The following is a 27,272-nucleotide window of genomic DNA, read 5'->3' on the forward strand; positions in this document are numbered from 1 at the left end:
ACCTTTTTATGTAACTACAATTTGCAACTGTGACTATAGATCCCAAAAGAGCATTCATTATAAACCTTGATCTTCACTTTACAGAAAATCCATTACAAGTATTTATAAAGAGCTCTGATAAGGAAATTTTAATGAATAAATATATAAATAATATTGGAGAGATTGCTTTATAATATTAATTTGCCGTAGTCTGTCTGGGCACAAATCACGAGCCACTGAAGCAGGAACAAACTTTATTTCTGAACTCCACCAGCACACTCCACACAGGTTCCCTGGGAACTCTCCCGAATGCCACATGGCTCCTCCAGGAACCACCAACCGGAAATCCCTCCTCTCAAAATCCCTCCTCCCGCACTTCCCCAACCAATGGGAACTCTCCGGGAATCCCCACGAGAAGTCCAAAGTAGCTCAAGTCCAAAGTAGCTCGAGAACTCCAAAGTAGCAGGCCGAGGCGGACAGTAAAGGTCTAATATACAACCGAATCAATCCAGCATCGTCTTAGTGGCTTGCCTCTCAACCAATACTATTGGCAAAATGCCAGGGGCCATTCCGACTGAGCTGTGGCTCTCAGCATTAATTTATTACAATGGTTTGACCTACAGTTCTCCAAAAATATGCATCAATTTCCTAAAGGCCCACAAATAATATCATGCTGACCCTCATAAGCTAAGGCGGGTTTTGGTGGTTAATTTGAATATACTGGTACATCACTGGAGAAAAAAGGAGACTTTAAAGAATTTGAAAGCATGATAAACATAGGGCATATGTGTTCAATGACAACAAGAGAAATAAACCTAAGCTTCTAAAAAATATTTTCTGGTGGATAACTTCTCCATCAACACTTTGAAGTTTGACGTCCTCCTTGACATTTGGGGCTCTCAATGTGTCCAATGCTATATGTAGGCCACAATATTTTACATCACTGAATTCCTCTAAGTACCACTTATGTAAAGTGAAGAATATATAACTAACCAAGAAAGGAAGAGATTAAAGACTCAAAGGAATATCATTAACATTTATCTGTACCAAACAATGCCTTTTTCTTGAAAGCACAAATCTAAAACTCATTCTTGCAGAGAACTTCCCAGAAATATCTTCAAGGGAAGAAAATTAAATAACAATAATTAAAAATTAGTTATACTTACCCAAGAACACCATGTTTCTGTAGTTCTCTAACATTACATCACTATATAATTTTTGCTGAGCAGGCTGCAGGCATTCCCACTCCTCTTCAGTGAAATCAATGGCCACATCCCTGAATGTCAACAGTTCCTGAAGTAAGAATAGGTAAATAAATAGCAACTTGACCATATGATAATTCAGAGTTTGTAATCTAACTAAAGTTGAGCTGAGGGCTGGGGATGTGGCTCAAGCGTAGTGCGCTCGCCTGACATGCGTGCGGCCAGGGTTCAATCCTCACCACCACATAAAAAAGAACCAAAGATGTTGTGTCTGCAGAAAACTAAAAAATAAATATTAAAATTCTCTCCCTCTCTCATCTCACTCTCTCTTAAAAAACAAAATAAAGTTGAGCTGAGAGTTTGTAAAAGGATTCTCATGTAAGTGATGACTTTACTTATTTATAAAGATAGTTTTAAACACAGTGTTACCATTATCTACCTCTGAAGAAAAAGTGACATAAGTCCAAAAAGAGTGTATATACTCCACATTTATGAAATAAAATATAAAATTCAGGCATCAACACAAGACTATACATTTGTTATTTTTATATCATAATCTAAATTTTATATATATATATATATATCTCATATGAGAAAGTTATGATGACTAAGAAGGGGAATTCTCAAATTTTAATTGCACAACCATGAATCAGAGATTTACTAAAATGCAGAATGTGATTCAATAAATAGTTCTGGGATGGAGCTGGGTTTTCTGAGTATGTAGCAAGTTCTCTAGTGAATCCAATACTGGTGGTATGAGAGAAACTTTTGAAATGAAATGAGGTAGACAACTAAAGGAAATATTTACTAGTAAATTTGAGTTCAAATGTTTTATGGTATTTATGTATATTATTAAAATAACAAATAGCAACAACAATCCTGCTTGAATATTTTTGTTTTTTAAATTTAAACTTATTTTTAATAATTAAAATAAAAATTGTACATACTTATGCAATAAAGATTTTGATACATGTATATATTATATAATGTTTATAACAGGATAAACTTATCTTGCTCTTCAAACAATTTCATATTTTATTTAATTTTATTGGTTCTTCTTAGTTCTTTTTTTTTTTTTTTAAATTTTTTATTGTTGGCTGTTCAAAACATTACATAGTTCTTGATATATCATATTTCACAATTTGATTCAAGTGGGTTATGAGCTCCCATTTTTACCCCATATACAGATTGCAGAATCACATCAGTTACACATCCATTGATTTACATATTGCCATACTAGTGTCTGTTGTATTCTGCTGCCTTTCCTATCCTCTACTATCCCCCCTCCCCTCCCCTCCCCTCCCCTCTTCTCTCTCTGCTCCCTCTACTGACATTCGTTTGTCCCCCTTATATTATTTTTCCCCTTCCCCTCACTTCCTCTTGTATGTACTTTTGTATAACTCTGAGGGTCTCCTTCCATTTCCATGCATTTTCCCTTCTCTCTCCCTTTCCCTCCCACCTCTCATCCCTGTTTAATGTTAATCTTCTTCTCATGCTCTTCCACCCTACTCTGTTCTTAGTTACTCTCCTTATATCAAAGAAGACATTTGGCATTTGTTTTTTAGGGATTGGCTAGCTTCACTTAGCATAATCTGCTCTAATGCCATCCATTTCCCTGTAAATTCTATGATTTTGTCATTTTTTAATGCAGAGTAATACTCCATTGTGTATAAATGCCACATTTTTTTTATCCATTCATCCATTGAAGGGCATCTAGGTTGGTTCCACAGTCTAGCTATTGTGAATTGTGCTGCTTTGAACATCGATGTAGCAGTGTCCCTGTAGCATGCTCTGGTTCTTCTTAGTTCTATATGACAGTAGAATCCATTGTGATGAAATTATACAAGCATGGCATATATTGTATTCTAATTAGGATCCTATTCTTGTGGGTGGGCATGATGAGGGGATTCACTTAGTTATTTTTATATGTGTACATAGGAAAATTATGTTAGATTCATTCTACTGTCTTTCCTATTCCTATTCGCATCCCTTCTTTTTGATCACCATTATCTAATATACTAAACTTCTCTTCTTATCCTCCAACACTTTACATGGTTTAGCTTTCACTTATTAGCAAAAAAATTAGAATTTTTGTTTTGGGGAAATTTGTTTATTTGACTTAGCATAATTTTTTCCAGATCCATCCATTTACAGGCAAAAGTCATAAAGTCATTCTTATTTATGGCTAAATAACATTCCATTGTGTTCCCCTAAGCAACAATTTCTTTATCCATTCATCTGCTGAAGGATGCCTAAGTTAGTTTCATAGCTTAGCTACTGTAAATTGAGCTGCTATAAACATTAATGTAGCTGTGTCACTGTGGTATGCTGATTTTAAGTCCTTTGGATAAATACTGAGGAGTGGGATAACTGGGTTAAATGGTGGCTCCATTCCTTCAGGAATCTCCATACTGCTTTCCAGAGAGGTTACAACAATCTACAATCCCACCAACAGTATATAAGCATTCCACATCCTCTTTAGCATTTGTTACTTGTATTCTTGACACTTGACACTCTGACTGGAGTGAGATGGAATCTCAGTGTCATTTTAATTTGTATTTCTCTAATATCTGGAAATGTTAAACATTTTTTCACATATTTATTGATTATTCATATTTATTCTTTTGATAAGGGTGTATTCAGTTCCTTTGCCCCTTTACTGATTGTTTTTTTTTCATGTGTGTGTGTGTGTGTGTGTGTATTAAGCTTTTTGAGTTCTTTGTATATCCTAGAAATTAACAACATATACAGGTGGCAAAGATTTTCTCCCATTCTATAGGTTCTATCTTCACACTATTTTTCTTTTGCTGTGAAGAAGATATTTAGTTTGATGCCATCTTATTTATTTATTTATTTATTTGTTTGTTTGTTTATTCATTCATTCATTCATTCAATCATTCATTCATTTATTTTAGAGTCTTATTCAGGAAGTCAGTTCCTGTGCCAATGGGTTGGAGTGCTGGGCCTATGTTTTCTTCTAGTACATTCTGGTATGATTTCTAGGTTTTTGGTCCACTTAGAGTTGATTTTTGTGCAGGGTGAGAAATACAAATTAACTTTCATTCTACTACATATGGACTTAAGTTTGCCCAGCACCATTTGTTGAAGAGGCAATCTTTTCTCCAGTGTGCATTTTTAGCATCTTTGTCTAATATGAGGTAACTGTATTTATGTGGGGTTGTCTTGGTTTCTTCTATTCTGTTCCATTGGCTTTCTTGTGTACTTTTGTGCAATATCATGATTTTTTTTTTGTTACTGTAGGTCTGAATTATAATTTATGGCCTGATATTATAATGTTTCAGGCTTTGTACTCCTCACTAAGGATTGCTTTAGCTATTCTGGGCCTCTTATTTTTCCAAATAAATTTCATGGCTGCTTTTTTTCTCTGTCTATGAAGAGATCATAGGAATTTTAATGGGGATTTCCTTGAATCTGCATAGCTCTTTTGGTAGTATGGCCATTATGACAATATTGATTCTCACCATCCAAGAACATGGGAGGTGGTTTAATCTAAATATTATACTGTGTACTGTAAACAAAAAAGTATTAAAATATACAAAACCTAAAACTGAACAAACAAAAAATATCAAGGCTATGAAAAATTGAATATTCCATACATCTTTGAGAGAATGCAAAATGGTGCAAGTATTGTGGAAAGCACCTTCATGTATTCTAAATGATAAATATGTAAATAATAATAAAAAATAACTAACACAGAATTACATAATGAACAGAATTGATCCCAGACATGTACAAAAATAACTAAAAATGTACTTAGAAAACAATTTGTATATGAATATTTATAGTTGAATTATTCAAAATAACCAAAGTTGCAAACAACCCATATGTCTAATAGAAGATTAACTGATAACTGCCAGGCATAGTGGTGCAACCTAGAATCCCAGGAACTCTAGAGGATAGGTAGGGAAACCTCAAGTTTGAGCAAGTTTATGGAATCCCTGCTTCAAAAAGAAAAAAGTCTGTGAGTGTTGCTCAGTGGTAGAGTATACCTGGATTTATCCACAGTACTGCAGATGTCATAATAATAACCATGACAGCTAACTAAAATTTGGTATGTCCACACAGTAGAATTGTATTCATCAAGAGTTTAATTAGAATACTAAAATATGCAACATAGATGGCCTTGAAAGCATTATGTTAAGGGAAAGAAATTAGAAGAACTTGCCATACACTGCATATGTCAAATTATGTAAAATTTTTTAAGACAAAGCAAATGCATTGAAAAAAATGCATTTTAGTCATTCCAGGGCCTTAGGGAAGAAATTGGGAATGGGTGTTGGAAGGCACTGGTTCTTTTTTATATATAAACTGTCAGAAACTTTATAGATGTAATTGTTTTACAACACTGTGAATATACTATCTAGTACTAAATTGTATTCTTAAAGATGATTGTAATGGTCAATTTAATTTTATGTATATTTTACCAGAATAAAAAAGAAATAAGTTTTTACGGTAGGCACAGAAGAATCAAGTCCACTGCCAGTAAAAAAGGGCAAACACAAACATAAGTGATATTTTTAAAATAAATAATCTTCTGGGATGGGGTTGTGGCTTAGCAGTAGAGCACTCGCCTAGCATGTGTGAAGCACTGGGTTCAATCCTCAGCACCACATATAAATAAGTAAATAAAATAAAAGTATTTTGTCCAAATACAACTCAAAAAAAATTAAAAAAATAAATAATCTTCTTTTCCATAATAAGAAATATTTACATTAACATGCCATGGAGATAGATATATATGTGTGTGTATATATATATACACACACACACACACACACACACACACATATACATATTTGATCCTTAGTGAAGTGTTATTATTTTCTACTTATGATTTATTTATATTTGTATTGAAAAACATGTCTGAATAGCGCTGAATACTGGGTATCTGTCAAGTGTTTCTTATATATACATAACTCAATGTGATTAAAACTATATTTTGAGGAGAAGGGAGGGGCATAGGGTAGAAAAGATGATGGAATGAGATAGACATCATTACCCTAAGTACATGTATGAAGACACAAATGGTGTGACTATATTTTGTGTACAACCAGAGATATTCTATGTGTGTAATATGAAATATAATGTATTCTGATGTCATAAATAACAAATTAGAATAAAATATAAATTTACAAAACCTATATGTTGATACACTCACTTTTATATATATAGTAGCACAATTCACCATAGCCATTTTATGAAAACAGTTCAGATGCCCATCAATAGATGGATTAAGAAAATGTCACACACACACACACACACATATACATATACACATGATATTTATTCAGCCATAAAGAAGATTTAGATCATGAAATTCTGACATCTGCCAGTAAATGGATGGAAATGGAGAATGTAATGCTAAGTGAAATAAATCAAACTCAGAAAAATCAAGTATCAAATGTTTTCTCTCATATGTGGCAGCTAGAACAAAATAAGGGGAAAGTGGAGGCTTAGATATTATAAAGATATGGGAAGATTAGAAAGAGAGTGAGAGGGAGAAGGGACAGGAAAGGAGAAGAATTTTAACAAAACAATATTATGTGCATATATAAAGTTAACACCATAAATTACACCTTTATGTATATGTAGAGAGCACCAATTGATAATAAATAAATATATGAAAGGATGATTAGTAGAGGAAGGAGAATATTGGGAGGGAGGATGGAGATAAAAGAAGGTAATGAGAATTGAAAGGGAGCAAATCAAGTTGAACCATGTATTATTTTTTCAAAATAAACCTAATTAATACATATAACTATAATGCTGTAATGAAAAAAATTCTTTAAAAATTTTTTTTTTGTAGTGGTGGGAATTAAACCTGGATTCTTGCACAAGCAAGGCAACTTCTGTACCACTGAGACACATCTCCAGCACAAATGTGTATTTCTAATCTTGATTATTTCTTTCTGTTAAATCATCTATTGTCACTCTTTCTCATATTCATTGTTTTACTGTTTTATATCATTATTATTGTTAAAATGACATTTTCTCATATATTAAGTAATATTCTATTAGTATAATCATCATCATTATTATTCTTATTATGAGTTATTTTCAATACACATGCTAAGAATCCCATGTGGTCAACCACAATCTTGTACTATTTTACACATATGTCTTTTATAATTGCCTGTGTATCTAACCCAAAATCAAACCTTGTTTCCCTGATGATCAGTGTCATCCATCTCACCATGTATTCAGTGCTATGGACTTTACAGTCTCCTCAGTCTTGAATTGGCTCCAGCACAAGATTGATAATATCTCTAATCTACACTAGTACATAAGCCCTACATTTGCACCTACCACACCTAGACACAAGATTGTGCTGGGAAAAACAAACAAAAACCTACATCTGATATTCCTGTACTAATACAGAAGCTGTACAAAAGGGCCAGTCACCTGCATGAGAAATGAGCCACATTGACAATAAATAACAGAAAAATGAAAGTGACTAATAAGTAGAACATGAAGAAGATATCTAACATGTTGTTTTTAGATTGTCCTTATGAATATTATAGATATATGCTCATGACAAAATCCAATTTAGACAGTCATCTGATCATTTTATTACCAACTTCACTATTTCAAAATCCAACTCCCACAGGTTTTCCACAGTTTTGTTCCAAGTTCACTATGATCATATGTAGGGATTCTGACCATGGAAATATACAGAAAAGCATTCCTCTGGTGAGCAAACTCCTGGGGGATAACAAGCACCTTGTTTCCAACCCTTAGAACGCTCTGCAGTTACTCCCTGGAACTAGTCAGATAACTAATACATGTGCAATGCCTAGCTGCTATGGTAATGTCCTTTATGAGGAGGTTCTGTGCTAGAGTCTATCAGCCTTGACCTTGATCTCAGGCACACAGCCCCAGGAAATAAAGGATCTCACCACAATGTTTCACTGAGCCTAAACCTGTCAACATAACAGTAACTTTATACAATGTTTTCTTGAGAGCTACACAAAGCTCCTAACATTGCACATTGCAACTTATTATGTAACTGAAAAATGAGCTGCATATAATGTTGCTAAGTCTGTAACCTGACTAGTAACACAATGAACAATATTTACTAATGAAGCCAATGACCTAAAGTAATCTATTGATATAAATAAAGCTGGCAGCTAAGGTGAGCAGTTTTTGCTTTTGGCTCTTTACTTCACTTCTGTATCCATTTGCCTTCCTTACAATCATATGAAACTGATTTAACACGAGCATATCTACCTTTCAATTACAAAATCAGTCCTAATTTTAAAGAAAACAAATGGCTTGCATTCAATCATACTATAGATAAAATGGAAATAATAAGGATCTATAAGATATTTTGAGTATCATACTTTATTTTCACCTGCTCATGGAACTCTCTCCAAAATAGACCATATTTATGACCATAAATAAAGTCCTAACAAATAGAAAAATGTGGAACCAATGCCTTATAGCTTATCAGATAATTATAGCCTAAAATCCACAGCAAGAAAAATTGAAGCTAGTACACAATCATGGAGATTGAATCACCCACTTTTAAGTGTATGTCATAAAAATCAGGAGAGAAATTTTAAAAATCTCAGAATCAAACAACAGAAATACAATGTACCAGAATTTCTGGGATACTCTAAAGGCAGTTCTAAAAGGAAAATGCAGTTGTGTGTTCCTAAATAAAATACTAGAAAGATTCAAATCAAATAATCTAGAAGTCAATCTCCCAGTCTTATAAAAACAACAACAAATTATTCTCCAGATGAGCACAAGAAAAGAATGAGAATCAGAGATATAATTAATAAAGAATAAAAGAATACAAAGGATTAATGAAAAAAAAAAACTAGTTGGTTCTTTGAAACAATAAACAAAATGAATAAACTCTTAGATAAACAAAGAAAAGGGAAAACTCAAATTCATAAAATTAGAGATGAAAGAGATCACATTATCACATAAACCAATGCAATTTAGAGGATTGTCAGGGAACTATTTTGAAAACTCATATTCTAATAATTGGAAAATCTAAAAGAAATGGTTAAATTTCTAGATACCTATGACCTACCCAAAATGAATAAAGTGGATAATGAAAACCTAAAATAACAATAAAAAACAATATACCAGAAGCACTAATACCAAGCCTTCCAACACAAACATTCCTGGACAAGCAAATTCAATACTGAATTCTATCAGATAATCAGGAGAAATTAACACAATGCTTCTCAAGTTCTTCCTTGATATAGAACAATAAAAACTGTCCCAAATTTATTCTATGAAGCCAGTATCACCATGATATTAAAAACCAGTCAAAGCCCAGCTGTGTTGCACACACCTACATGATCCAAAATTTGGGGAGGTTGAGCCAGGAGGATCACAAGTTCAAGACCAGCCTCAGTAACTTAGCAAGACCTTCTCTCAAATAAAATAAAAAGAACTGGGATTCTAGCTTAGTGTTAGAATTGTTCTGGGTTCAATCCCCAGTATTACTTAAAAAAAATAAAATAAAAATCCCGACAAGAACTCTTCTCTGATGAAAGAAAATGACACACCAATATAACTGATGAACTTACATGAAAACCCCCTCAATATAATAGCAATTCAAATGAAATTTAAAAACATGATAAAGTTGTTTTCATTACAGGAATGCAATAAACACAAATCAATAGAAAGTCTATATATGACAAACCTAAAGCCAACATCCTACTGAATAGGGAAGAGCTGAATGCATTTCTTCTAAATGAGGAACAATAGAAGGATGTCCACTGCCACTATTCCTATGCAATAAATACTCCAATTTTAGTTGAAGCATTTGGCAAGAGGCAGAAATGAAAGGGTTACAAATAGAAAAGGAAGGAGTCAAATTATCGCTGTTTGTAGATGATGTAATTCTAAACTTAAAAAATACTAAAAGTTCCACCAGAAGATTTCTAGTGATGATAAACAAATTCAGCAAAGTTGCATAATAAATAAATCAAGATATAAAAACCAATAGCTTTTGCCCACAATAATGAGTTCATTGGGAAAGAAATCAGAAAACTCATTTTATTCCAAATAACACAAAAATTCTTAGTAAGCCAGTCATGTTGCCACACGGAGGCTGAGCGAGGATCAGGAGTTGAAAGCCAACCTTAGCAACAGTAAGCAACTCAGGGAGACTCTATCTCTAAATAAAAAAATATAAAATAGGGTTAGGGATGTGGCTCAATGGTTGAGTGTCCTTGAGTTCAGTCCCCAGTACAAAAAAAAAAAAAAAAAAAAAAAGAATGCTCAGTAACAAGTCTAATAAGTCTAACCAAAGAAAGGAAAGATCTCTACAAGAAAAATTACTTAAAAATTACTAAAAAACTTAAAGTCATCTACATATAAACTAAAGCCACCTACATTAACTATATTAAATAAACTAAAGCCATCTGGAGATTAGATCAAGACATCAGATTAACTAAATCCACCTACAGAATCAATACAATCTTCATCAAAATACCCATATTATTCAATAACTAGAAAAAAATCCTAAAAATTACATGGAATAATAAAAGACCCAGAAAAGTAAGGAATTCTGTAAACTGAAGGCCTCACAATACCTGACTTCAATTTATACTACAGAGGTATAATAACAAAACCAGTGTGGTTCTGGAACAAAACAGACACAGAGAAAAATGAAACAGAATAGGAGCTACACAAACATATGAACCTTGTTTCATCTAATTAGTGATAAAGGTTCCCAAGTATACATTGATGAGAAGAAATCCTCTTTACCCAATTATATGGGAAAATGGGATATCCATTTGTAAATGTCAACCCAAAATGTATCAAAGGCCTGAGGCTAATCCCAGAAACTTAAAAATTGCTAGAATAAAACCTAAGGGTAACACCACAACATTAAGGAGTAGGCAGCCTTTACCTCAAAAATACTCATATATCTCAGCAAATAATATCAAGAACAAATAGCATGGGAGCAAAATAAAAATGCTTCTGCAAGGCAAAGGGGGAAAAAATGAACAGCATGAAGAGACAACATACTGAATGAGAATGTTTTGGCATTTATTACTCTGACAAATGATTAATATATAAATATATGGTGAATTTTTAAAATCTCGACATGAAAATAAAAACAAATTATCCATTCATTAATTTGGCAAATAAACAGAAACTTCTCAAAGAAGTCCAAATGGCCAACAGTTATGTAAAATATTTCAACATCTTTAGCCACCAGGAAAATGCAAATCAAAACTCTACTGTGATTTCATCTTCCTCTAGTCAGAATGGGCATCATCTAGAGAAATGGCAAGCATCTGGGGAAAAGGCTGTTAGCAAAATCATAGTAGATTATGTGTACTGCAGAGGATGTGCAGAACAGCAGACTCCTGGATTCACTTGTCAGGAATATAAACTGACAGTATCAGGGAAAACAATATGGGTATTTTTCAAAAAATAAAAACAAGATATACTATATGACTCAGATATTCTGCTGAGCATATGCATATCAGGGTCTTTCAGAAAAATAAAATTAATAAAATATATAAATGTATAAGTGTACATAGAAGGGGATTATTAGATTGATTCACATCATTATTTGATAAAATTCCCCAAACTTCTGCCTGCAGGCTGGGAAAACTGGGGAACTTGTAACAGTTCAGTCCAAGCAACTGGAAGCCTCGAAATCTAAGGAGGTCAATAAAGCAGCTATAGTCCAAGAGACTATAAGGGCTAGAGAGACACTTGAGGGGCCAAAGGTTCAAGCCCACAGTCAAAAGTTAAAAAATCTGAAGTCAGATGCTCACAGGTGAAAGGACATGGAAAATAAGTCCAAGCACATTTTCCCTAAGCTTTTGTCATTTAAAATCCCAGTATTCAGCCAGAGGGAAGGAACAGAAAATGAACTCCACCTGACTGGCATCTGATCCCCCACCTAATGGGTCACCTGAAACCAATATAATAAGCCCCAGCAAATTTCCTATTCACATTCCTGTCTCACCTAATGGTTCAGCAAGACCCCAATAAAATGGACAGCAGGAATTGCCCTCCATTCCCATCCTAATGGATCAACAGGACCCCAATACAATAAACCCCAGGTACTGCCCTCCTGTCCCATCCTAAACAAAGCCTATATAACCCAGATTCTTGCTTCAGTGAACCACCTTTTTTGTCCCCAAAATTAGTCACACCAGGGTTCCACCAATTGATTCTGAATAAAGAAATGTTTTCTGATCTGAGGTTTGCTTCCTGTCTCTAGCCTTCATATTGTGTGTGTTGTTTGTCCTAACACAGTTGACACATCAGAAAAAAGGACCCTTTCAAGAAGCTTGGATCACAAGCCAGTGATAGGATCCCCTTCTGCCTTTTTTTCAACATAAACCTGTTGGTTGGTACTACACATTCATGACAGGTCTTCCCCACTAATTTCCAACCCAATCTTCTGGAAACACAGTAATAGACACATTTACAGGTGTTCTACTGATAGACTCAACCTGATTTTCTCTTAAAATTGGGAGCCATCTTGCCACAAAGCCATGAAAAGATAATTTTGGCTTTACTATAAATTACTGCAAATTCTGAACCTGCTTGGAATGCCTGCTCGTGCCTTGAACTCACCCATGCCTGGCTCTCTGACCAGACAGCAGCCCTCTCTGAAACTTAAGTGATGCCTTCCCTGGCCAGATAATGACCCCTTCTGAGGCTCTAATGACCTTCATAAATTCTGATGTCAGGGCCAGCAAAAAAGTAAACTACCATTAGTGTTCTGCTTGTCAAGGGTTTTGTTATCTGTAACCCCTCTTTGTGTAACTTTCTGGGCTATAAAGCTGGGCTGCAGAAAAGCTGTGGCTGCTGTCTTGTTCCCATGGTTTTGGGTGGGAGAGGCAGCCTGGATGGTCGAAATAATAGCTTGCTTTGATTTTAATTGGAGTCAGTGGTCTTTTCTTGCATCCTGGTCTAACACTACACCAATTTTCTAGACATACCTCAATCTACTCAAGTTGTACTAATCATTACAGTAATTAAAGAAGATGAAATACACCTTTAGAAATATATACTCTACCAAGTTCATTGTGTAATGCCAGATTCATGGGACCTCAGTAGACCTCCAGGAGCCGAATCTGATGCAATCACACAAGAGTCTTTATTGCAAGCTGGAGCCTGGACTCACAACCGTCCCAAGGAGTGAGTGCTGGCCCTTACTTCAGTGAGGTTTTATAGGTTTTGAGGGGATACTCTATGCGTCACAACATCACACAGCAAATAATTTCACACGGTAGGGAAAAGCAAACAACTCTTAACATTGATTAGCACATTCACTGGCAGGAACAAGTTGGGTAAAGGTGATTGGTTAGTTCAAGTGATGGATACATTGGAACTGATTGGTTTAGGCCCCAGGGGTTGCAAGAGTGTATAAGCTAACCTGCAGGGTTGCCTAATCAATCACCAAAACTACTGGGAAGGCCGCTTGGTATTTCAGGTATTTTCCCTGTCTCACGCTGATTGGTGGTTGCTATGGTCCGAATTAGGCCTCAAGCATTCTTTTGGTCTTTTCAGGAACTTGCATTTGCTGAGTCAAGGACATCTGATATGGACAAATGACTCAGAAGGGTAGCTGTGTGTCTAGGAATGGGTTTTCTAAGGACTAGGGTCATCCCTCCCCCACCCCCTTTGGACAGGCCCTGCTCTGAGGTAGAGGCTGTTTTTTCAAAAATGGAGTCACATCAGTTTCTCAATTACAACAATATCCAGAATAGCCATTCCATAAAAGTGACCTAAATGTTCACAGCAGAATAAAAATATGTATACACACATATATTTAACTGTGGATATTCTCACAAATATATAAACATACATATATAATAATTTTTTTTTTTTAGTTTTTAAAAATTATTTGGAGACAGAGTTTTTAAGATGTACAGGGTCTCACTAGGATGCTGAGGTTGGCATTGAAGCCAGATTTAAAGTTAGGTAGTCAGTGTAGTTAGGTAAATCAGGTCTAATATCAAGTAAGATCCAAAATGGAGGCCATGTTGAGAATGAATTCTGGGAAAAGTTGAACAACTCTTGGAATGAAGTCTGGGAAAAGCCCAAGGCCCAGAGCCCATCCCAAAGAAGTGTTAATGAACAGCCCCCAGCAAACTTGAAGATGCTGACTCAGAAGTCCTTCCTGCCCAGATTATTTCTTTGGCCCACCTGTGTCCCACCCTTCGGGCCTTCCCACCTACATTCCATCACTGAAGGAACTATAAAAATGGGAGACAACCGCACTTCCACGGATTCCACCTCTTGGGACCCCTTCTTCCTCTGGGAGAAGTCTTTTCTGCTGTCCTTTAATAAACTTCTAATTTCCACTCTGACCTTGCCTCGGCGTGCTTCTCTGGTGTTATACTTCTGAAAGACCCCAGCCCAATAACTTTAGGCCCAGTAATAAATCACCAGGGCTTGCTTCCGCACCTGCACAGACGTCAGATGTATTTTTCAGAAAATCAGTTAAGTGTAACCAATTAAGAAAGGACAGGATGGTTGGGAAAGGAGCCGGCACGGTTGGGCAAATGGGATCATACAATGAAAAACCATACAATGAATAACAAATGGTTTTTATGTGGTTTTTCCAGGAACCTATAGTGAAAAACAAGTTTACCCTTTAAGTGACCTATATGCTGGATTCAAAAGAGCCAATGAGATACCTGTTACTGTGCTAGGAGGGAAACTGACCACTGTACCCTATAAAAGATCTGTACCCCAAAGCCCGGTGTGCCAGTTCACCGAAGCTCCGGCTGAGGTTTCGCTGAGCACCCGCAGGCGCCTGTGTATCAATAAATCGCCTCTTGCTTTTGCAGCCAGTGCCTCGTGCATCTTTCTTGGACAGGGAATCGGCGGGTCTTTCACTTCAATATTGGGGAAGCAAGGACTCGTCACCGGTCAACAGCAGTAACAGCAGAAAACTTATGGACCTCTTTTCTCAACCTCCCAAATCCCTGGGATTACAAAAAGCATGTACCACCACACCTGGTTTATCATTCAGCTTTTTAAAAAAGGATGTTGTTGGTGGGAGTGGTAGCAAAAGTTGAAGGGACACCTTAGTAATTTAGGAAGTTTTGCTGGTCTAGATTTCATCCTAAACCAATCTGTAATAATATAAAAGGCAAATATAATCTGCCTGGCAATCCATGCCTGTAATCCCCATGGTTTAAGAGGCAGAGGCAGGAGAATTGCAAATTCAAAGGTAGCCTGCCTCAAAATAAAAAGGGCTGGTAATGCGAATCAGTGTTTAAGCACCCTGGGTGCAATCCCTGTTTTTTGTTTTGTTTTGTGTGTTTTTAAAAGAAAAGAATGCAATCCCTGCCAGAAGGGGTGACATACACATGTAATCAGAGCTACTTTGAAGGCTGAGTGCAGAGGATTACAACTTTAAGTCCAGTCTCAGTAATTTAGCAAGACCCTGTTCCAAAATAAAATAAAAAGGGATAATGATATACATTGGGATGGGCAAAGATGTGACTTATGCAGTTGAGGGGGAGAGATAAAGAATGTACATGCAGATCCCAGGCGCATGACAGGCCTGGTCCACCCCTGCCCCAGCAGACATCCACCAGAGGACTGCCCCTTCCGACCAGAAGACCACCAAGGGAGGTCAAGCCTGGTGGGAGGTCAAGCCTGGTGGGAGGTCAAGCCCAGTGGTCCAGATCCATCCACACCGGCCTGTGCAGGTCCAGGCGCACACCACCCTTCCCCCAGCTGAGGGGCAGACACCCACCAGAACCTAGCCTCGGGCGCAGGACTGCCCCTTCTGACCAGCAGACCACCAAGGGAGGTCAAGCCCAGCAGCCCAGATCCACCCACACCAACTGGTGTAGGACCCAGATCCAGGATGCAATAGCATTCATTGAGGGACACCAGTAGTGTCTGGAAGCCCAACATCAAGGTGAGGTACAGATAATCTACATGGGTACTACAAGAATATAGGGAAGAAACTATAATATCTCAGATCTACACTACAAGAAAGAAAGACACATAGACAACATGAAAAAACAAGAGAGGAAAGTGCCCCAAACAAACTAGGACACTACTGAAGCCAGATTTAAAGATAGGTAGTTAGTGTAGTTAGGTAAATCTGGTCTAATATTGAGAAAAATCAAGAATGAAGGCATATTGAGAATGGAGTCCAGGAAAAGGAGAATTGAAAAAGTCCCCAAGGCCCGGAGCCCATCCCAAGGAAATGTTAATGAAGCAGCTCCCAGCAAACAAAGAGATGCTAATCCAAAAGCTGGTCCTGCCCAGATTACTCCTAGGCCCCTCTGTCCCTCACCTTTCAGGTCTCCCCACTACATTTCATCACTGCAAGATAACAGAACAAAGGACAGGAATGCGGGAAATCTGAAAGTAAACCATAGCTATAAAAAAGGAAAGACCTCCCCCTTCCATGGATTCCACCTCTTGGGTCCCCTAGTTCCTCTGGGGAGAAGTTTTTTCTGCTGTCCTTTAATAAAGCTTCAACTTTCCACTCTAAACTTGCCTCGGCATGTTTCTCTGGTGTTATACTTCAGCATCCGGGAAGTAAGGACTCCTCACCAGTGAACAGCAGTAACACTATAATAACATAACCCACAGACAGATAAGTTGATGAAATCTCAGAAAAGGAGTTCAGAAGGTTCATAATTAAAATGATCTATGCATTAAAGAATGACCTAAATGAACAAAAATTGATAACTCCAACAATGAGATAAGAGAGCAAATACAGGTAGCAAAACATTACTTCAAGAGACAGAGACTCTGGAAAAAAAAAAGTCAGAAACCCTTGAAATGACAGATACAATAAATCAAATAAAAAACTCAATAGAAAGCATAACCAACAGACTAGATCACTTGGAAGACAGAATGTCAGATAATAAAGACAAAGTATACAATCTGGAAAATAATAAAGTTGATCACACAGTAAGATAGTAAGAAACTATGAACAGAACATCCAAGAATTATGGGACAGCATCAAAAGACTAAATCTAAGAGTTATTGGGATAGAGGAAGGCACAGAGTTTCCAACCAAAAGAATGCACAATCTCTTAAATGAGCTAATATCAGAAAATTTCCCAAGCATAAAGAATGAATTGGGGGCTGGGGATGTGGCTCAAGCGGTAGCGCCCTCGTCTGGCATGCGTGCGGCCCGGGTTCGATCCTCAGCACCACATACCAACAAAGATGTTGTGTCTGCCGATAACTAACTAACTAAATAAATATTAAAAAAAAAAAAAAAAAGAATGAATTGGAAAACCAAATACAAGAGGCTTACAGGACACCAAATGTACAAAATTACAACAGATCAACACCAAGGCACATTATAATGAAAATGCCTAGCATACAGAATAAGGATAGAATCTTAAAAGCTGCGAGAGAGGAATCAGATCACACAGAGGGGGAGACCAATTCATATCTAGCAGATTTTTCAACCCAGACCCTCAAAACCAGGAGATCATGGAACAAAATATATCAAGCTCTGAAAGAAAATGAATGCCAACCAAGAAGCTTATATCAAGTAAAAGAAAGCTTTAGATTTGATGATGAAGTAAAAACTTTCCATGATAAACACAAGATAAAAGAATTTACAACTAGAAAGCCTACACTACAGAACATCCTCATCAAAATATTCCAAAAAGAGGAAATAAAAAAACAAATGATGAAAATTAGCAGAGGGAGGGATTACACTAAAGAAAAATCTAATCAGAGGAGAAACCAAGTCACATTAAACACCAAAAATAAACAAAAATGGCTGGGAATATAAATAATGTCTCAATAATAACTCTGAATGTTAATGGCCTGAACTCACCAATCAAAAGACATAGACTAACAGATTGGATTAAAAAAAAAAAAAGACCCAACAATATACTACTTCCAAGAGACTTATCTCATAGAAAAAGATATTCACAGACTGAAGGTGAAGGGTTGGGAAAAATCATACCACTCACTTGGACTGTGGAAGCAAGCAGAGGGTTTCTATCCTCATATCAAATAAAGCAGACTTCAAGGAAAAATCACACCACTCACTTGGACTGTAGAAGCAAGCAGGGGTTTCTATCCTTATTAGCAAATAAAGCAGACTTCAAACTAAAGTAAAAAAAAAAAAAAAAGGATAAAGAAGGACACTACATACTGCTCAAGGGAACCATACACCAACAAAGACTTAACAATTATAAATATATATGCCCCAAACAATGGAGCATCTATGTTCATCAAACAAATTCTTCTCAAGTTCAAGAGTCAAACAGATCATAAAACAATAATTTGGGTGACTTTAACACACCTATTTCATCACTAGATAGATCCTCCAAACAAAATCTGAACAAAGAAACTATAAAACTCAATAATACAATCCATAACTTAGACTTACTGACATATATAGAAAATTTCATCCTTCAACAAGAGAATACACTTTCTTCTCAGCAGCACATGGATCTTTCTTTAAAACGGATCATATAATATGCCACAAAGCAACTATTAGCAAACATAAAAAAGTAGAGATACTACCCTTCATTCTTATTTATTTATTTTTATTTCTTACATACATGACAATAGTGGAATGCATTACAATCATAATTATCCATTCACAGCACAATTTTTCATAACTCTGTATATATAAAGTATGTTCACACCAAATTATGCCATTATACGTGAGCTCTCTCTCTCTTTTTTTTTGCATTACAATTCTTAATACACCTTTATACCACAATTTATCATATCTCTGTTTGTATATAAGGTATGTTGATGCCAAATTCACTTCTTTTTTTTTTTTTTTTTTTTTTTTTTTTTTAAATATTTATTTATTTATTTATTTAGTTTTCGGCGGACACAACATCTTTGTTTGTATGTGGTGCTGAGGATCGAACCCGGGCCGCATGCATGCCAGGCGAGCGTGCTACCACTTGAGCCACATCCCCAGCCCCGAAATTCACTTCTTCATACATGTATTTTGTATAATGATGACGGTCTCCTTCCACAATCCATGCTCTTCCCCTTCTCCCCCTCTTTCCCTCCTACCCCTATTCCCTATCTAGAGGTAATCTTCCTCCTTTGCTCTCCCTCCCAACCCCATTTTGAGTCACCCTCTTATATCAGAGAAGACATTCAGCATTTTTTTTTGGAATTGGCCAATTTCATTTAGCATTATCTTCTCTAATGCCATCCATTTCCCTGCAAATGCCATGATCTTATTCTTTTCTAGTGCTGAGTAATATTCTATTGTGTATAAATGTCACTTTTTTTTTTTATCCATTCACCCACTGAAGGACATCTAGGTTGGCTCCACAGTTTAGCTATTGTGAATTGTGCTGCTATAAACATTCATGTGGCTGTGTCCCTGCTACCCTGCATTCTATCAGATCATAATGGAATAAAATTAGAAATCAATAATAAAATAAGAAATAAAATCTACTCCAACACCTGGAGACTAAATAATATGCTACTGAATGAACAAAGACATCAAGGAGGAGATTAAAAAATTTTTAGAGGTAAATGAGAACACAGATACAATATATTGAAATCTCTGGGACACTATGAAAGCAGTTCTAAGAGGAAAGTTCATTGCATGAAGTTCATTTCTTAAAAGAAGAAAAATAAATGACTCAACATTACATCTCAGAGTCCTAGAAAAAGAAGAACAAATCAGTACCAAAAGCAGCAGAAGACAGGAAATAATTAAAAATCAGAGCTGAAATCAATGAAATTGAAACTAAAAAAAAAAAAAAAAAAATTGACAGAACAAAAACTTGGTTTTTGGAAAAAATAAATAAAACAGGCAGACCCTTAGCCATGCCAATGAAGAGAAGGAGAGAGAAAACTCAAATCACTAACATACATGATGAAAAAGGAAATATCACAACAGACACTATAGAAATACAGAAGATAATTAGAAATTATTTTGAAAACCTGTACTCCAATAAAATAGAAAATATTGAAGGAATCAACAAATTTCTAGAGTCATATAATTTACCCAAATTAAATCAGGATGATATACACAATTTAAAAAGATCAATTTCAAGTGATGAAATAGCAGATGCCATCAAAAGTCTACCAACCAAGAAAAGCCCAGGACTGGAAAGATATACAGCCAAATTCTACAAGACCTTTAAAGAAGAACTAATACCAATACTCTTCAATTTACTTCAGGAAATAGAAAAAGAGGGAGCACTTCCAAATTCATTCTATGAGGCCAACATAACTCTGATTCTAAAACCAGGCAAAGATACATCAAAAAAAAAAAAACTTCAGACCAATATCTCTAATGAACGTAGATGCAAAAAATTCCAATAAAACTCTGGAAAATCAAATACAAAAACATATCAAAAAGATAGTGCACCATGATCAACTGGGATTCATCCCAGGGATGCAAGGTTGGTTCAACATACTGTTATGCTTGAATTCGGGACCCCCAAAATACCAGAGACCAAGATCGATGTAAGCAGCAAAGAAGCGTTTATTGCAAGCTAGCTCAGTCCTCCGTGCACGCACAGCAACTGGTGACACTGAGAGGCCCCTGAGCCCAGGGTTTGCAGCAGTTTTATATACTCTTTGGGGAAGGCAGGGACTTCATATACATCATAGCATCTCTTAGCAAATCATCACACACTGCAGGAAAATCATAAAACAACTCTAAAACATGATTAGCACATTCACTGGCGGGAACAAATAGGGTAAGAGTGATTGGTTAATATAAGAGGGGGATTCATTTGAACTGATTGGTTTAGGCCACAAGGGATTATGTGCTGAATTACGTGGTTTCCCAACATGTTATCAACCACCATAAACTACTGGGAGGGTCATTTGACATCCCAGGTATTTTCCCTGTCTCATGCTGATTGGTGGTTGCTAGGGGGTTGCTATGGGTCCTCATCTAGCCTGACTGAGTCAGGGCCACCTGGCTCCACAGATCTCTCCTGTTATTTGTAGATAAACAACTCAGCAGGGTGGGTATGTGCCTAGGAGTGCTTTGTGGATCTTTCCAAGGACAAGGGGTCACGACGCCCCCTTCCTTGGACAGGCTTTGCTCTGAGGTAAAGGCTGTTTTCTCAATACAGAAATCAATAAATGTAATTCATCACATCAATAGACTTAAATATAAGAATCATATGATCATCTCAATAGATGCAGAAAAAGCATTTGACAAAATACAGCACTCCTCTTTGTTCAAAACATTAGAAAAACTAGGGATATAACAGGAACATATCTCAACATCATAAAGGCTATCTATGCTAAGCCCCAGGCCAGCATCATTCTAAATGAAGAAAAATTGAAGGCATTAACCTCTAAAAATTGGCAAAAGACAGGGATGCCCTCTTTTACCACTTCTATTTAACATAGTTCTTGAAACACTGGCCAGGGCAATTAGACAGACAAAAGAAATTAAAGGGATACACATAGAAAAAGAAAAACTCAAATTGGCACTATTTGCTGATGATATAATTCTATACCTAGAAGACCCAAAAAACTTCTAGAACTAGTAAATGAATTCAGCAAAGTAGCAGGATATAAAAATCAACACCCATAAATCAAAGGCATTTCTATATATCAGTGACAAATCCTCAGAAAGGGAAATGAGAAAAACTACCCCATTTTCAATAGCATTAAAAAAAAAAAAAAAAAAAAAAAACCTTGGGAATCAACTTAATGAAAGAGATGAAGAATCTATATAATAAAAATTACAGAACCCCAAAGAACACCTTAGAAGATGAAAAAATCTATCTTGCTCTTGGGTAGGCAGAATTAATATTATCAAAATGAACATACTTCCAAAAGCATTATACAGATTTAATGCAATTCTGATCAAAATTCCAATGACATTTCTCATAGAAATAGAAAAAGCAGTCATGAAATTCATCTGGAAAAATAAGAGACCCAAAATAGCTAAAGCAATCCTTAGCAGGAAGAGTGAAGCAGGGGGCATCACTATACCAGACTTTAAACTATACTATAGAGCAATAGTATCAAAAGCAGCACGGCATTGGCACCAAAACAGACTGGTAGACCAATGGTACAAAATAGAGGACACAGAGACTAACCCACAAAATTACAATTTCCTTATATTAGACAAAGTTGCCAAAAACATGCATTGGAGAAAAGATAGCCTCTTGAACAAATGGTACTGGGAAAACTGGAAATCCATATGCAACAAAATAAAATTAAACACCTCTCACCATGCACAAAACTCAACTCAAAAGGGATTAAGAGTTTAGAAATAAAACCAGAGACCCTGCGTCTTATAGAAGACAAATTCGGCCCTAATTTGTGGGATTAGGCCCCAACTTCCTTAATAAGACTCCTATAGTGCAAAAATTAAAATCAAAAGTCAATAAATGGAATAGACTCAAACTAAAAAGTTTCTTCTCAGCAAAAGAAACAATTTGTGAAGTGAATAGAGAGCCTACATCTTGGGAGCAAATCTTTATCCCTCACACATCAGATAGAGCACTAATTTCTAGGTATATAAAAAACTCAAAAAGCTAAACACCAAAAAAAAAAAACCTCAATAAATGGGCCAAGGACCTGAACATACACTTCTCAGAAGATGATATACAATCAATCAACAAATAATGAAAAAATGTTCATCATCGCTAGCAACTAGAGAAATGCAAATCAAAATCACTCTAAGATTTCATCTCACTCCTGTCAGAATGGCAGATATTATGAAGACAAACAACAACAAGTGTTGGCAAGGATATGGGAAAAAAAGGTACACTCATACACTACTGGTGGAACTCCAAATTGGTGCAGCCAATATAGAAAGCAGTATGGAGATTTCTTGGAAAATTAGGAATGGAACCACCATTTGACCCAGCTATTCCTCTCCTTGGTCTACATCAAAAGGACTTAAAAATAGCATACTATAGGGATATAGCCACATCAATGTTTATAGCAGCACAATTCATAATAGCTAAACTGTGGAACCAACTTAGATGCCCTGCAATAGATGAATAAATTTTAAAAATGTGGCATATATACACAATGGATTATTATTCAACAATAAAGAGAATAAAATCATGGCATCTGCAGGTAAATGGATGGAGTTAGAAAAGATAATGCTAAGTTAGCCAATCCCCTCCAAAAAAACCAAAAACACTGAATATTTTCTGTGATATAAGGAGGCTGACTCATAGTGGGATAAGGAGGGGGAGCATGGGAGGAATAGACGAACTCTAGGTAGAGCAGAAGACTTAGGGGGAAGGGAGGGGGCATGGTGTTATTAATGATGGTGGAATGTGATGATCATTATTATCCAAAGTACAAGTATCCAAAGTACAGGAATAGGGGCTGGGGATGTGGCTCAAGAGGTAGCGCGCTCACCTGGCATGCGTGCGGCCCGGGTTCGATCCTCAGCACCACATACAAAGACGTTGTGTCCGCCGAAAACTGAAAAATAAATATTGAAATTCTCTCTCTCTCTCTCTCTCTCTCTCTCTAAAAAAAATAATCTGATGATTAATATCAGATTATAAAAAAAAAACAAAGTACAGGAATAAAGACACAAATTGATGTGAATATACTTTGAATATATGAGATATGAAAAATTGATATGAAAAATTGTGCTCTCTATGTGTAATAAGAATTGTAATGCACTCCGCTGACATTCATATATAAAATGTCCACATGCTTCTTTCAATGCTTTAATCACTCATATCACTCAATACAATCTCACTCTATAGGTTCTTAATCAATAAAATGACAATCCTTAGTGCTAGGCACTGCAATAGATATAATCAAGCCACAGCAAATAATTCTAGAATAATTCTAATCACTGTAAACATTCTTAATCATGACAGACATTCCCTCTGCATGCTAAGCTCAAGTGCCAGTTCTACAGTCTCAAGCCTTAGGCTCTAAGTCCAGCAGATGCCCACTCACTCAGACTGTGGTGATCTGGTCAGGAACCAAGGCAGGCTTCTCCTGAGGTGGAGCTGACAGCTGGTTGAAGAGGGGGTCACAGGGAGAAGCTGCACTTCTCACCAGGGTCAAGATGTGGCTGTACAGTTTGAGAGCAGTGAAGAAGATGCAGAGGATCAGGAAAAGATGAGAAGAGTTAGGATGTCAGTCCAGGTCCTCATCAGGCTCTCCAGCATGAGGGCACCATTGTCAGCTGGCTGAATGTCTGTTCATTTGCTCCTTCATTTATACTAAATTTTGGGGCTTCTGACCACCCTTCCAATCCCTATCAGCTGCCACTGGATTTCTCAGTGATGTCATTTGCCCAGAGGTTAAAGCAACTGGTCTGGTGGTCCCCACCCAGATATTCTTGCCTCTCCCCTTTATGGTGGGGTGGGGCAACATGACGAGACTTCACTCTGAGCTTGTCAGGGTGGGAAGAAGTGACTTGTTCATGATGATCATATTGGAGGGCTACAAAGGCATGCCTGGAGAGACTTCAGGTTTCAAAGTGGAGTTTTAAAATGGAGTTGCTCAGGCCAAGGCCTAAGGTCATCTTTACAATACAGCACACTGGTCAAACACCTAGGCCCTATTTCATTACCACAGAGATAAAACAAGGAGGGGGCTGAGGGATGATGCTAGATCTTCTATAAACAAGCCAGGTGTTCTAGTTCTCAATGTTCAATGTTTCACATCTTTCTAAATATTGTCTCTAAATATTTGCTTTTGATATTATTTTCACTAGAATTATCTTAATTTCACATTTTAATATTCATTTTCTTATGTAGATAGACAACTGATTGATCTTGTATCTTCTTTTATAAGCTCACTTATAGCTTCTGATAGTAAATTCCTATCTTTGAAAATATCCACTTTAAAATAAACTGAGATACCAAGAGATATAAGCAAGTTGCAACACTTTCAGTTTGACAAAGTCAAAGATACTGGCGAGAATCTCAGCAAAAGTCTAGTTCATATAAGTCATAAATCAAGAGAATTAAACTACAAACTTCCATAAATATGTTATCAGACACAAAAGATAATAGAAAAACTGGCCATCAAACTCCCCTTATCTCAATCTAGTAAAATATAGAATTAGAAATAAAATCCACCCACCTCCAAAACTAAAAACAAATGTTATCAGGAAATTTATGTCAGCATTGAACCTCCACTTATGTAGATCATTGCAAATAAAAAAGTCACATTTAACTTTAGAATGTTTATTATACATAAATGATGAGACATAATTAAACCAAAGAAGGAAATGTTCCCCAGAGCACAACACATAGTTAACATTTCAAAGAAGCTGAAACTAAGGAAAGAAGGACAGGATATTAATTCTCCAGATTGAAGAAGTTCTCTGACCAAAGTACTGTTGTTTTTGACAATGGGATAATCATCTTTGGGCTGGGGTTGCAGTTCAGTGCTAGGGCACTTGCCTCACATGAGTGAGGCACTGGGTTCAATCCTCAGCACCACATATAAATAAATAAATAAAGATATTGTGTCCATCTACAACAACAACAAAAGATAGTAATCTTCAATCATAATTTGCTAAAGATTGGCACAGCTTTGACAAATACTACTTAGCTTTAACATTTATCACATTAGCCATTGGTCACATGGTTAATTAAAATTACAGAAAATAAATTTTCCTATTGCTGCTGAAAGGAATGATCACAAATGTAATTGCTTAAATAGTCCTCAAAAGTAAGATAGACAAATCCACCCTACATAGAACATGATGGCACATCAGCAGCTATCCTCACAGCACAGAAGATGACAGATTACCTATAAGCTTATCCTTGCAAACAATATTTGCCAGTGTTTCAGAAAATGCAGCTCCAAGCACAGGAAAAAGAAGAAAAAACAGGGGACCCTAGATCTGAAAACTGAAGCAAGACAGGAGAAAGATCCACAATATATAGTGAGATGGGGACAGAGCTCCGTAGAAAACTGCCTCCAAAATATTTAAGAGAAAATTTAGAGAAATCCACATCCACAAAATCTCCTGGAACAGAGTCAAACCAAAGAAGTAGAGCTGAGGACACAACCCTTTTAGACAGCAGGTATGACCAATACTTTTGATTAGACCCCTGGAAAATCACCCAGTTGCATGTAGCCTTGGATCACCCTTTGTGCATGTTTCCGGTCATCTCACCATAGTGTTTATGGGCCCTAGTATTTACCTAGAAACTCTGGGAGTTTATATCCACTTCAGTTATCTTGATTGTGTTACTTCCTCCTTTCCAAGATGCTACCCTGTAATTTCTAGGACTTCACCTCTGTGAATTTTACTTCTGTCATTTTAAGTAAGTATCTCCAATGTTCAAAGGTAAGATCTAAAGTGGGAGATGTTTTTAGTGACCATTTCTAATAAAGTGTTTATAGTGCAAAATATATGAATATACATTTTGTTGGAGCCAAAATACATCTCAACAGAGTAGAGCACAGATGAGAAACTTCAAAAGATTTCACAAAGAAGAAAACATTCCAATGACAAACATAAAATATAAGTATAAAGCAATACTACTTAAAGATGCTAAAGAAACAAACAAACAAACAGCAAACACACAAAAAAAACTAATATTCACAGAGATGTTAAGTGATTGGACTTGTCAAGCCTGATGTTGCAAGGTAAAAGATATTGTGTCCTCCTAAAACTAAAAAATAAATATTAAAAAGCAGATAGTAAGAGAGATAATTTTAAAAATACACCATAATATGAGCCTCCTGACTCTCCCTCCATTCATGGATACACCAAATAAATTATCTACTCATGTTTTGATTCCCTCTTAAAGTTATAGGCACATACATTGGACAACTGAAAAAAAAAAAATATTTACCATCAGATGAGTAGAAAAAGTTGGAGTATACTTGGGCATTAGCCTGCCTTGAGCAATGTGCCACTTAACTAGACAGAATTCCCGAATCTCAGGGGAGGAGTTAAATCTCAAGGGTCCTGGTTTATCCCTAAAAGGGATTTGCCAGCATACTCTGCAAACTCTGTTGCTAACAGCTGAGCTTTTATCTAGCCAGCACCAAAGGGTTTACAGGGGAAATTTATTCGACCACTGGCAGCCCAGGTGGTAGTTCAGCACTTCCTGAGCCCTTCCCCCTTGCTCACCTCACTAATAACTCCAAGCCTAACAATTCTTTAAGGAACTTGTCACAATTTCAACTTTTTCCATTCAATGTATTATATCCTAA

The 27,272-nt window shown here is 36.3% G+C and overlaps 1 protein-coding gene across 1 annotated transcript in view; it reads right to left on the bottom strand.

Annotated features, from left to right (window-relative positions):
* Positions 1–27,272, bottom strand: part of LOC124079936 (zinc finger protein OZF-like) — a 51,569-nt gene that overhangs the window by 18,962 nt on the left and 5,335 nt on the right. Inside the window, exons 2-3 of the mRNA XM_046425789.1 lie at positions 23,484–23,549; positions 1,146–1,272 (exon numbers count right to left, since the gene is read on the bottom strand). Of these exons, the coding sequence (XP_046281745.1) occupies positions 1,146–1,272; positions 23,484–23,549 (193 nt within the window). The remainder of the gene's footprint in view (positions 1–1,145; positions 1,273–23,483; positions 23,550–27,272) is intronic.

This window comes from Marmota monax, unplaced genomic scaffold (assembly GCF_021218885.2).
Source record: "Marmota monax isolate L192 unplaced genomic scaffold, Marmota_monax_Labrador192_F-V1.1 WCK01_AAM20220418_F8-fsc00320, whole genome shotgun sequence".
Classification (NCBI taxonomy): domain Eukaryota; kingdom Metazoa; phylum Chordata; class Mammalia; order Rodentia; family Sciuridae; genus Marmota; species Marmota monax.